Source organism: Apteryx rowi, unplaced genomic scaffold (assembly GCF_003343035.1).
Source record: "Apteryx rowi isolate R43461 unplaced genomic scaffold, aptRow1 scaffold_169, whole genome shotgun sequence".
NCBI classification, from domain to species: Eukaryota; Metazoa; Chordata; class Aves; order Apterygiformes; family Apterygidae; genus Apteryx; species Apteryx rowi.
The window spans coordinates 1,558,365-1,571,738 of record NW_020447963.1 but is presented as its reverse complement, the minus strand read 5'-3'; the positions used below and the strand labels follow the sequence as shown (position 1 = coordinate 1,571,738).

At 48.8% G+C, this 13,374-nt stretch overlaps 1 protein-coding gene across 1 annotated transcript in view; it reads left to right on the top strand.

Moving 5' to 3' along the window:
- Nucleotides 1-538: 538 nt before the first annotated feature.
- Nucleotides 539-13,374, top strand: part of EHD3 (EH domain containing 3) — a 30,893-nt gene continuing 18,057 nt past the window's right edge. The window contains exons 1-3 of the mRNA XM_026060429.1: nt 539-814; nt 7,732-7,908; nt 12,889-12,986. Of these exons, the coding sequence (XP_025916214.1) occupies nt 588-814; nt 7,732-7,908; nt 12,889-12,986 (502 nt within the window). The 5' untranslated portion in view covers nt 539-587. The remainder of the gene's footprint in view (nt 815-7,731; nt 7,909-12,888; nt 12,987-13,374) is intronic.

The following is a 13,374-nucleotide window of genomic DNA, read 5'->3' as shown; positions in this document are numbered from 1 at the left end:
ACGGCCCCGCCAGCCCTCGCTGCCGGCAGAGCGCCGCCGCGACGGCGTCGCGAAAGAAAACACYCGACTCCCTGTCAAATCTACACACGCTCATTGAAAGAGCGCCGGGATTTATTCCAAAAGGAGGTGAAAACGGGAACAAAATGGCGGCCCATGCCGCGCGGAGCTCCGCGGGGCGCAGCGCCCCCTTATGGGGTCTGAGCGCCGCGCCGCGCTCCGCCGCGCCCCTCCCCAACATGGCGGCGCCCGGCGCGGCTTCACCCGCCGGGGAGAACGGGCGGCGCCTGCCAGGAGCGGCCGACTTCCGGCGCCGGCCCATTTCCTGGCGGGCCGCCCTTAAACGCCGCCCGCCGCGCTCGCAGGGCGCTGCCGCCGCCCGCCCCTCCGCGGCATGCCCACGCCGGGAGCCGGCGGCGCGAAGGGAGGCGGCGGCGTTGTCCAGCGGCGCCTCTCGGCCGAGGCCGCGAGCGGGGCGCGCCGCGCCGCCTGACTGGAAGCGGCTCGCTCAACGGCAGCCAGCCGGCCGCGGCGGGAGCCGCCCCCCGCTGCAGGCCGCCTGGCCCCGCCGCGGGGGCCGCCGCGCCACCATGTTCAGCTGGCTGGGCACCGACGACCGCCGGCGCAAGGACCCCGAGGTGTTTCAGACCGTGAGCGAGGGCCTGAAGAAGCTCTACAAGACCAAGCTGCTGCCGCTGGAGGAGCACTACAAGTTCCACGAGTTCCACTCGCCCGCCCTGGAGGATGCCGACTTCGACAACAAGCCCATGGTGCTCCTCGTGGGGCAGTACTCCACGGGGAAGACCACCTTCATCAGGTAGAGCCGGGGCGCCGGCACCGCGCTCCCCGCGTGGGGCGGGCGCAGGGTGCCCGCTGCCTGGGYGTGGGGTGCCCCTGTCACGTCCCCGCCGCTGCCAGGGCAGAGCCCGCTCCGGCTGCAGCCTCGGGAGGGGGCTTCCCCGCCGGGGCAGAGTGGGCGACGTGCCCCACCGCCGCCGCTGCTGCTGCTGCAGGGCACCGACGTGGCAAGAAGGTGCCCTGGGCAGGGCGCTGCTGCGGGAAACGAGTCGCTCGGGGCCCTCCGGTCCGCTCGAAGGGCAAAAGCCGCAGAAGGCCTCGCCCGGGGTGTCCCCTGCCTGCCCAGGCCGGGGTGGCCCTCTGCCGCCACGCTTTCCCACGCTGGTGGGGCGTCCTGCGGCCTAGGGAGCCTCCAGGCAGTGCTTGGGTTTGCAGGGGTCTCTCTCATGCTCTTTCTTCTCTTTCTATCTGCTGAGATAACGCTCAACATAGTTTGACAAGCATGTGTGCTCAGGGGTGTGTGCATGTGTGCACAAGAGAGACCTGCCCATCTTCAGGACTCTAAAAGCAAGTTCTGTTTCAGCAGCATCCTGCCCTGCTGAGATGCAGGGAGCAGCAAATCGCTTCCTAATTTTAAAGCCAGAGTAGCTGCCTCTGTCAGGTTTGATTTGAAACTGCCAAAGAGAGGGTTAAACTTTTTCCAGCTGGGTTTAGTTGTGGGGATCTCTGTTCAGACACATTGCTAGCTCAACTCGCAGCGGTCTTTCTCTTGGGATCATAGGAAATGCAGACAGTGCAGCTTCAGCTGTGTGATTCATAAGCTTAGTGTTAAACTCCAGCCTAACTCTGGTGTGGCTCTGTTGAAATCTGTGGAATTACCCCAGTGTAAATCCAGATGCAGGCCCCAAGCAGCCAGTCCTTTGTTCTGCCGGTATTTCTTGGTGGAGGAGGGGGCTGGGAGAGTAGGAAGAGGTGAATCAAACTGGCTGTGCCTCTCCAGGACTGACCTTGAGGAATGCAGGTATTTTTATGTGCCGTACTATTCCTGCTATTTAAAGCCCTAACCGGGAGCCAAGAACAGAATGCATTTCTGCTACCTTGTCAGTCACGAGTCTGGCAAACAAAGTTTAACACTGAAAAGATTTGCTCCCATGAGCAGGTCAGGAAGGTGATGAAGGGGCACAAATGACCCTCAGATGCTTCTTTTTAAATGGCTGGAAGGGCAGGATGGGGTTACTCTTCTGGAAATGGAAGAGGCTGACTTGGATAGCTTAATTCTCTGCTTCCACCCCAAATCTTTGTTCTGTGACTTGGTACCAAACCTGTTTGAAAGGTTTTTTCTCCCCTCTGGGATACCAACATCTTGGAGCAGAACCAACTCTGAATGCCCATCCCTGAGGTTGTTTGTTCTGTAACTAGAGCATCTCTTCCAAATGCTCCTCTTCAGACTGCCAACATCAGCTTTTTTTCTGCAGTTTCACCTGTGTGCTGCTGTTGGCCAAGTCTTCCTGCCTTTGTCCCTGTCTGTTCAGTAAAGTCCTTTTTTTGTCAGCCTAAACTCCTTCTGCAAGAAGTCTGGCTGCCTAAAGCATGTTCCAGGCAAAAGGAGAAGATAAGCCTTTGCTTCTGTGGGAAGGCAGCAGCCTTGTAACTCTTCTGTTAGTGAGCTGATCTGAGGCTCACCTCAACCAGCAGACTTCAGGCCTGTGACCTCTTCTCTCAGCCCCCTCTGTGCAGGGCTGGGATGAGTCAACCCAGGGATTAGGGTCAAGCAGAAGAGGCCAAGAGCAGCTTCCTCACAGGAGTGCAAAATGGACATGAGAAGGTCTTCCAGCAAGGCGGAGGTTTCACTGCACAAAATGGTGAATGAGAAAGTGAAAGTCAAGCAGTGTTGAAGTGCCTGTGGGCCTCCTGTGATGGGAGAGATACGAGGGCCTACGACTCCAGTGTAATCCTGAGCAAACGGAGGCAGGAGGTTTCAGAAAGTGTTGCTTGTGATAGGGCCTGTAGCTCAAGCTGGATGCCTGGTCATTAGGGAGCTGGATAAGCACTGGACTAGCATCCAGAATTATTGTGGGAAGGCAAGTGGGTGCTGAAACCAATAGCAGGGAGGAGTTAAAGGGTGGGGGGGAGATGGGAGGGGAAACAACCATTATGTCTTGGCATTAGAATGAAACAAGAAATGGCATCAGGGCATTTCTTCCATAATCCTGTCAGGATAGGGGACAACTGATGTTATCCCCAAGTATCCATCCCACTTCATATTGCATTCTGCTCATAAATGGGATGCAATTTGGGGACTTGACAGTGCCACTAAACACTCAGGTGGCATGCACTCAGTGCCAGTTCACCCCTGAATCCCAGAGCACTGATTTAAAGAACACGACCTTAGTCACCTACCCTAGAGCTGGGTCTGTCTCCCAAACCTCTTCCCTTGCTCCCAGGGAATCTGAAGTGAAAGGAAGAAATGCAAGGCACTGGGGAAATAAATTGTTAGAGCCTCTCTGGAGAGAGCATGTAATCTGCAGCCTCTTGCAGTGAGGCTGCGCTCTCTCAGGGGGTGATGAGAGAAGCAAGACAGTCAAGGTCAGCTGTGAGAAACATTCCTAGAGGCTGAGGGAGGCGAGTTGTGCAGGTTGAAGCAAGACTAAAACACAGGTTTCTTTTTTGTGGAACTGTTCTCTAGGTCTCTGAAAGCAGGAGAGAGGGCTGAGCCATACTTTGCTATGTGAAAGATGTAGAGTCACAAGCTGCAGCTTCCCTATTCCTGCTGTATCTGCTCTCCTCACTCACTCCTGTTTCTCTCCCCAGCATCAACTTGGCACAGGCCCCAGCCCTGCATAAAGGCCTTAAAGGCCTGGATGGAGGGGGTAAGCCAACACCTTTACCTGGGAAGTTAACCACTATGRCTGTTAGATACTCCCTAGGACAGCAGGATGCCACTGGAGCCTACCTTCTAAAACATTATTGCTTCTTAAGTTTCCTGTAAGAGGATGGGAAGGCAGGATAGAACACTACTCTCCTAATTAATTTACGTTCTGTGGTCCTTTCTAAAAATAATCCTGGCTTCTGTCCAGCCATCCTGTTAATAAAATAAACAAACCAGCTAGAGCCCTACTAACTGTCAACATGGCTTGCTTTTTTCATGCAGCCACCCTTTCCTCTTACAGCTAATCATTTACACGTCCTGGTCTCTCTGGACTCTTTGTCACTCTCTACACTAAGCAGTTCTGGTCTGACCTCCCCAGGTGGCCCTGAACCTTTCATCTCTGCCTACACCAGGCTGATCTGGCTGCTTCCTCTCGCTCCTCCCCGCTGCCCTCCTTCCCTTTTCCCATCCTCTCCACCCTGCTGCATCACCTCTCCCGCACACAGCATCCTGCACAGCTCCTGTGTGACTCATCGCTAACAGAAGCCGGCTCCCTCCCCCACATCCTGCGGCATTCCTGCCTGGAGAGCCTGGAATCTCCTCCTGGCAGGGGCGAGGCAGCACTGGGCTGGACTCTGCTCCCTGCTTGGACTCTGCTCCTAGGCTAGGCTAACCCTGCTTGGAAAAGGATGCCCCAGGCCAGCCCCAGTGCTGCTTCCCTGCTTCTCCCCACAAGCTGGAACTGCTCTGAATGGGGCAAATGGCATGCTGCTCCCAGACAGATGCCTACTCCAGGCACCTCTCCAGTGAGCAGACTGTCTGTAAATAAATGTTTGCCTGCTGGTACCCTCTGCCAGCTGCCCCAACTTGGCTGGAGGTGGCAGGGACTGCTGGGGATGGTCATTCCTCAGTCCCTTGCAGGTGTTCAGCAGCTCAGAGTAAGGCATGCCGCATTGGTGTGGGAAATTGCCCTACAGCTGCTGGTCACTGTTGCCAAGCATCTTCCACAAACCATTCAATTTGCGATTTTCTCCCAGAAATCACCCAGAAGTGTAACAACTGCATGTTCTTTAGTGTTCTTCTGTTAGCAGAGGCAGCCTGCATCAGTGCCCAGCATAAGTGCCTTCCTCCCATCAGACAAGTGTCAATAGGTCCCCTTGTATTTGTCCTGTGTACAAGGGGATCCTTGTGCTGCAGACACCCTGCTGTACAATGCACCCAAATCTCCCAGAGAAGTCTCACTTGAAGATTCGTCCTGTCTAGTATTGTAGCATCTATTTTATCTCTCTGATTTCATACCACTTGTGTGTTAAGTCAATTAGCATTATCTTATAGCTTCTTCTGTAGCAGAGTGCTTTTGTTGCTGTGTTTTTTGTTGTTTTTTAAATCTTATATAAAAAATAAACACAGAACACTTTGAAACAGTAGATGAGTGGAGCTGTGATAAAATTCTTTCAAACAGCCTGGTTGGAGGAGGAGTGTTGCTATTATATGGAGGGCTTTTGCTTAGGCTTTCTCAGAAGCCTTGTCTATAAATGACAAACAAAACCCGCAGGCTTTTTTTTTTCTGTCGCCCAAGAGCTATCATGTTGCTTGTGCATAAAACAAATGGGTTATTGTTATGGCAAGGCTGAGACCTAGCGTGGGGAGTAAGGAGTGTTTCTCAAAAGCACCTCACTTATCTGTTGCATTTGATAATGATTATCAKTACCTGTTTCTTTTCTCTATAATATTTGCAAGAGGAAAGACACTGAAACATTTAACTGTATGGATTCAGTGAATGCCCATCTTTGGGTATCTTAGGTATATTATGTCAGACCAAAAGGAAAATACAAATTAAGAGCAGAGGAAAGCTAATATCAGTGATTCCATTGCAGAGATGTCCACCTGGAGGCGAATATCTTGCATCACCATCCAGGAGGCCTAAGCTTAGTTTCCAGAGTCTGTCCAAGCAGATTGTAACCCAGCAAATGGTTGTTTCAGTGTAGAGAGCTTTCCAGGGAATGGAGCCAAGAGTGTTCACATGAGGGTCTACAGAGTCCTTGATGGGAGAAAAGTAGCTTGTCCTGTTCTCAGCTTCTTCAGGCTAGAGAGGGGTTACTGTAGCTGCCAGGAAGGTGTATTGTGATCACCAGCCAGGGAGGAGGCCCACACAAGCATTAGCATCAGTCTGATTCTGCTAAGCAATGACCCACATCTACAGGAAAGTTTGAGGAATCCCCACATAGCCTTTAGGTGGATAGGACATATCCACCATGAGAGGGTGGTTTCTTTTCTTTCCTGGATTATTTCACATTATTGGGAACAGTTAAACATCTATTTCATCCCCAAGTTGTTCCCATTAAGAGAAGTCTCTCTACACAAGACTTGGAAAGCACTTTGAATGAAAGTTATATGAAAATGCATAAGATATCTATGATGGAGCTGGGTGAAAACAGCTCCCAAGGGAATTCTGGAAGTCCTTGCTGGAGTTATTCTTGCTGCAGCTATGCTCTTCATTAGTGAGTACCAAGCCAGTTGTCATGTGCTGTATATCCTGGCCATGTAGCTGTTCATTTTGCCTTTAGATCAAGTTGTTACTTGGAGCATCGTTTGGCCTTGCCCACTGGGAAGCAAAGATACATTTACAGACATGGTGTCAGTAAACAATCCTGCTGGATGAGCACAAGTTTTTTGTTGTTCCTAAGACACTGGATTGAAATTACCTCTGCTAAAATGGTGAAGGTGGAAACTCCAAATAAGCGATCAGAAGCTTTCATGCAAATGATCTTATAGTCTCTTATGTAGGGACTTATCCTTCCCGATAAGACTCACCCGAGTGAGCCAATACTGACTGCTAATCACACTGATCTCAAAATCATGAAAAATCCCTTGCCTGCCCTTCCTCTCCTTTTTCACTATCCACTGAATGTATTTGTAACATTGCTGTAGTTCTGTATTCATCTTCCTGCATCATTACGAAGAGCAGGTCAAAGCAAGGAAAGTACCGGCTATCTACTGTCAATAAGCAACAACGCAATATTAAACTAACCTCTCCATAGCTGGGCAGTCATGTGTTCCTCATGTAACAATCTAGAGCTTGTCACTAGTCTAGGTTACAACATCATCCCACGCTGGGGCTGGACCACTTCTAGTTCCCTTTCACAAGTCACATGGACACAACAGTCTTAGTTCTCAGCACAGAACCAGCAGGAGGGATGTTTTCTGCATCCACGCACACTAGYGCAGCCCTAACCTCAGTGATGGCATATGTCCCCTTCATAGGCCAAATGGAACTGTTGCGTGGAGGCTGCTGACCCACCCTCAATTTGGCAGGATAAGTCAGGATGTGCAGCTAGTGTCCTGTTCAGAGTCCCACAGCCCTGTGGGTGACTATCTTTCCCTGAAATTTACCACTGTACCTTCAGAGAAGTTGCCAGAGGCTTAGGAGATAATAAGGAATTCTGTGCTTACTGTGCCATTTAGCTTGATAACCAATATTGGGATATACTCTGCCACCCACATGCTTAATTCTCAATCTGCTTGAGCAGTTTGTATTGCAAACCTGTAACTGCATTGCAGAAGCACCAGGAAGGGAGACTTGAGACTTTGAGAAGCTGGCATTTGAGAGGCTGATTTGGACTGGGGGCTAAGCATATTAATTGGATGAGTCTGCTGAAATGAGCAGCAGTAAAGTAATTAATATTGGTACCAAAGGCCAGTAAGGTTTCATGATTAACTCCTTGATTGCAGTGAACTGCTGGTTTTACTTTGCTATGCTAAGTCTGTTCAAAAGGTCTTAGGGATTAAAATACACAAAATGATCAAACATGATGATAATCTTTTCCCAGCAGTTGTAATCTTCTCAGTTTCTTAATCTACCTAAATGAGACAGCTTTAAATGTTGAGATACCAAGTAGAAAAACTACCACAATATTTACCAAATGATTCAGTGACATTGCTAAAAATACTCTTGGAAGGAACCATACTCTTGAGCTTCTTCATTACACCTGGATCTTCAATACAACCTATTTAGGACTTAGGCAGCTCACATCTCATGCCCCCACCCTTGTTTTTTCTTCCTGTAGGTACCTGCTAGAGCAGGATTTTCCAGGGATGAGGATTGGACCGGAGCCTACAACTGACTCCTTCATTGCAGTTATGCAAGGAGATGTGGAAGGAATCGTTCCTGGAAATGCATTGGTGGTGGATCCCAAAAAACCGTTCAGGAAACTCAACGCCTTTGGCAATGCCTTTTTGAACAGGTCAGTACTCAAAAACTTAGTTGCTTTGGAGTGTAAAGCTAGAACCTAAAGAGCAGTATAGCTAGTAATTTAAAGGAACAAGGCATTATGCTCTTCTCCTTTTTTTCCCCCCCATACACATGGCTGATGCAAAGCCATTCCAGTCCTCCTGGATGCACATCCATCAGTCACTGCAGGGCAGACTAACAAAGTGGGCCAACTCATAACTTTATTTGCAYAAACAAAACAAGGACAAAGCACAGCCTGTCAACCTCATCCTGTAGGCATCTAGGGTTGAAATGTCTTCATGACACTTTATTCTTCCTTGCTTTTACATTCCTAGCCCCTTCTGTTCCGCAGTCAGTTCAGTTCCTTGAAGCTAAATAGTCTAATCAGATGTAGCTACTGAAGTTAGTAAAGAACTGGCCCAATTTGCACCTCTTTGTTTTCTTGCGTTTTAATATTGCTTGGATGCCTCTTGTAGCAAGTCCAGCCTCCTTCCATTCTCCATTGTATCTGAGGTTATTTATAAAAATAACCTCAGATATAAACTGATTACAGCTCTAACATCTTTCCTGTAGGAAGCTGTATAGCAAGGGATTCTGACAGCGGCCCTATGACATCAAGAGCGTAATCTTTTCATTCCCTAGACCTATTCCAGCTGTACTGAGTTTTGGATCTAGGCCTTGCAGGAAGCCAGCAGCACACACCCGTAGCCTAGATGAGCCCAAACTGTGCTACAACAGGCAGATGGGAACAAACTGTCTAACTGTGCCTTCCGGTGCCTTCCCTGCTAATGCAGCATGTGGGAGACAATTGCAAACATGGCAGCTGCTCAACTAAACAGCCAGGAAAGCTGGGTTTTGACTCCCTTTCTAACTTTTAGGCTTTCAGAGTGTCTGTCCAGAAAGTGCAGCATCTCCTACCAGCACTGACCACAGGAGTGCTGGTGTGGGCTGTGGTGAGACAGGCAAAGGAAGGAACATGCAGAGGCATGGGGAGAAGCTCGATGGGAGGAGAGGGAGTTAGCTGAAGTCATTACTATGAGAAGAGGCTCACAGTGCCTTAGGGTGACCCTGGAGGCAATAGCTGATCACAATGGAGGCTCATCATTCAAATACAGCAAAGGTAGTCCTACACTGGAAAAACTTTGAGATTTTTTCAGCATCTTGCAGGACCCAGAACATTTGCATCTGGCCAACTGTTGGGTTGGATCACAGACCACCCTCTACTACAGGGGAACTCTGAAAATAACAGGCCTCCTGCCTGGAGCAGAGAGATGATAAATCAAGAAAACATCATTCAGAGCAGCTCTGCTGATAGCTGAGGACAGCCACAGCCAGCAGATACTTTGGCGCAGGGGAGAAGCAACTTGAGAAATAACAAAGCAAAATACAGAGGGCAAGAAGCAAACACACCTGAGTTGGGCTGACTGATACATGCTGAATGCAATTTGTTCCTAGTACAGCCAGGAATCTCTGTGCTGTTGCTACGTGCCCATTAGCCTAGTTCACCATATCATGCTGTGCCATGTTACTCCCTTCTCCTGCTCTTCCTTCTCCTGTGAGGAAGGAGCTAGGCATGTGCCTGTGAGGACAGCAGGACAGAGAGGCACAGCAGTGATTCAGCAGCAGAAGTGCACTCCTGCTGGCAATGCAGGGAGGGAGTAGCCAGGACAGCTAATTAACCCCTTTTTCTGCTGACAGACAAAGAAGGGGTAATGATTTCTGAACTGGCAGAGGAAGACATACTGAGGTCAGCAGTATAAGCATCACAGTGCTGAAGATGCAGATGGTAATACCCAGCAGATTAGGAAATCAAGCACATGCAAGAATTGACTTACAGAGGGCCAGAAATTTAGCAGATGTAAGTCAGGGTACCCCCACTGAACTGGATCAAGCCACCCCCACTTACTCCTATTTATGGGCCTGACTTCTTGGCAAGAGAGTCTGGAGTTGTCTCTGCCTTGCACCCAACTAGCCTGTTGCTGCTGTGTGTGCACTAAGGCACTGACCTCATTTAGGAGGCTATGAGCAAGAAATTCAGAGCAGGGAGGTGATCTGCAGGAGCCACCTCTGTGAGCTAAGAGAGCAACTGCAAGTAGGTCTGCTTTACCCTTCAGTGGTTAAAGGTGATGCTTGACTGTGGGCACCAGTAGATAAGAACAGAGCAGTGCAAGGCAGCACTCATAAAGAGCACACTGGTCTCAGCTGAGAGGTGGTGGTCAACAGTGCTGCGTCCAGCAGGACACAGAGCCTGCTGCCCTGGGGGGAGCTGAATAGAGGAGGAGCGGTAGTGAGGATCCAGCCTCAGCTGGTGCTTCCTTCCCAGCAAAGATTAGGATCTGCTGCATTCCAGGAAGCAAGAGAAGAGTGGTACAGTTAGGCTTTGGCTGGGAGGCAACAGCTAATAGTGCTGCTCAGAGCCTGTCTCCTCCCTCCCTTTCCCAGGAGACAGAGCCCCTGCCCATACCCACCTGGCTAAGATCAGAGATGGGGCTGACAAACAGCCTTGGGCTGAAAGGGGGGGATTGCAGGTTTGCAGTACCATGCTCTGGCCCCGTCTCTTGTCCTCCTCTCCTTGCCGCAGGTGCTTCTTGGGTACTGAGAGGAGAAGGACTTTTCTTCACTCAGATCTGCTGGCACTACTCCAGCTCTGGAGGGATCCTAGCAGAGAGATTACAGGTTGCAGCTTGTATCAGGAGGACTTGTTTGCATCAAAGGCCTGGAGCAAAGTCAGGAATTTCAGCCATTACTTTTGTATCGTGTTGGCTTGGTTGATGGTTGCAAGATTCCTCCTGCCTCCAAAGTCTTCCTGTCTTGGGAGGCTAGGTTGGAGTCTCTTCTGGTTTTGCATTGTCAACAACAGGAGAGATTGTGGATAACAGATTCCTCCATCATCCCCCTGCTCTGCCTGTAGCAGCACTGAAAGTCTAATTTGGCACCATGCTCTTCCCTTCATATGGTCCAGAGCAGAATTAGGTCATGCTCCCTGAGGTACTGCAGTTCTGCTGGGACAGCAGGAAGGCAGCAGCCTTAAAGACCTTGCCAATAGAGCCAGAATGCATTTACTCACACTGGCCTCTGACCTTGTATCGAAATCTCCTTTGGAATACTTTCTCTAGAGAATGGGGTGGAAAATACCCTTGCCCAAAGCTATTTAGTATTAGATCATAAGGAGTACTCAGGATATATAACAATGCAGAGCTAACCCAGGCTGGCAGGAGCGGGAATAACATGACCTACTGAGCCTTTTGTTCTCTGCTGATAGGCCTGGTACACAACAGCGAAACCAAGCCAGCYGCTGTCTTCTGCTTGAGGTGTTAGGCATTCTGAAATGCTCCCTATTGCCACCTGCCAAGCTGTGGTTGGGGGAGGGAGAGGCAGGAAGATTTAGACTGGAATAACTGATAGCTTAGGAGAGAAGACACTCATCTAACCTATGTGGATTCATTCCTGTCAAAATCATCTTAGAGTCATACAGGTAGAAGAATTGGGGTGAGGCTGTAGCATAGCCTGGAGGAGTTCATAGCTGCAGGGACTTCATCAGCACCAACTGTAGCACTGCAGGGCTCTGTCTGCCTTGACTGCATCTAGCAGCCCTTGTGCCAAGCCTGATCCTTTATGTGGTTCTGCTGCCTCCCACAGGAGCACATGCTTTTATGCCTGGATATCACACCACACAATTAAAATCTCTCTCTATATATATATATGTACACACACACACACACACACACATATATATGCGTATATATATATCTGCCTGGAATACCATCGCAGAAGGGCTAGCCATGAAATGCTACCAGGAGCCATGTAACCAGATACGCTTCTGCTGTCCTTTGGATGTTATCAGCAACTGAAATAGATGAGCTGCAACTCACTGAGAGCAAATGCAGGGTACTGTTCTTAGGCAGTGAATTGTGCAAATACAAGCTGGGGAACAACTAGCTAAGAAGCAGTTACACAGGCATGGAGCTGCAGAGGGGGGAGGAGTGAGTTATGAACTGAATGCAAGTCAACAGTGTCATACCGCTGTGAAAAAAGTAAACATCTTACTGAGATAAATAAACAGGACTGTCATATGTAAGAGGCAATGAGCAATCCACCCACTCTGTTCAGCACTGACAAGGTCACAGCTGGAGTACCACATCAGGTTGAGGCATCACGCCTGAAGAAATATATGGAGCAGTTTGAGAGTATCCAAAAGAAAGTTGCAGAAGTCTTCAGGGATTTAGGAAATATGAACTACAAAGGGAGCTTGAGAGAAGTGAAAGATGGAAAAAAATTGTTTTCTTTAGAGGAAGGATTGAGGGGAGTCAGTATGACAATACTTGAAATATGTATCCATTGCTACAAAAGGGGAAAAACTAGACTCCCAGGTTGTCAGGTCTTCATCATTAGAGGTTTGAAGAATACTTTAGACAAACAGCCATTTGATACTGCCTTGAGGCACAGGAATGGACTAGAAAGCCTCTTGAGATCTCATGCTGCCTAGGCTTTAGGATTTCCATGGTGTGAGAATAGCCCACTTTGTCTGTTTAAATCCTGATTTAAAAAAAAACAAAACCCACCTACAACATTGGGGTTTTTTTGTTGTTTTTTTTTTTTAATACAAGTTATTTTGGTTCACATGCGTTCAGGAACCTGCGGGGAACTCTTAAACGAAGAAAAACAAAAACAACGCTTCTTGCTAAAATCCAAACAACAAATGAAAACATTTGGATTGATACACATTGTTTTTCATTAATAATTCCCAATTTGGGGCCAGTGTAGAATACCTGTCAAAGGTCATGACTAAGATCAGTGTTCCAGAAGAAGCAAAGTAGAGAAAATGCTCAGTCCTGGCTTTTTTCATCTCTTTAATCAAGAGTAGCTCCAAGCTCCAACTGGAGACCTGGTTTATAAGTGAGATTAGAATCTGGACTGTTCCATACTGCCTGTGATGTTCAGCAAGTCGTAAATACTTTTTGCTTTTATTTTAAACGCATTTATTTTTGTACAGGTTTGTTTGTGCCCAGCTACCTAATCCTGTACTAGAAAGCATCAGTGTCATTGATACGCCAGGAATCCTTTCTGGAGAAAAGCAGAGAATTAGCAGAGGTAAGTCCCAGATTTGGTTCTCTTTTCAAGGACAGGATTGGAAACCAGAGGGACTATAAGCGAGTTTCCCCTCAAGCTGTACATGTTTGAGACAGAAACACTAGTAGGGGCCTCTCAGAAGTACAGCACAATGTTACCAATGTCCCTTTGGACTTGCTTTGCAGTGTGCTGTAGAAGACTTCAAATGCTCACAGGGAAGGTTGTTAACAGGAACAGCAGTGCCTGTACGTGTTAGAATGGGTCCAGAACTCCCCAGAGGAACAGAATTTGATCAGAAAATGTCAGTTAATCAAAACCTACATGCTTTGCAGAAACACCTTCATTCAGTGGCCTAATGATGAAGCACAGGCAAGGCTCCAGTGGCAATCAGCCTGGTTTCCTTCCATTT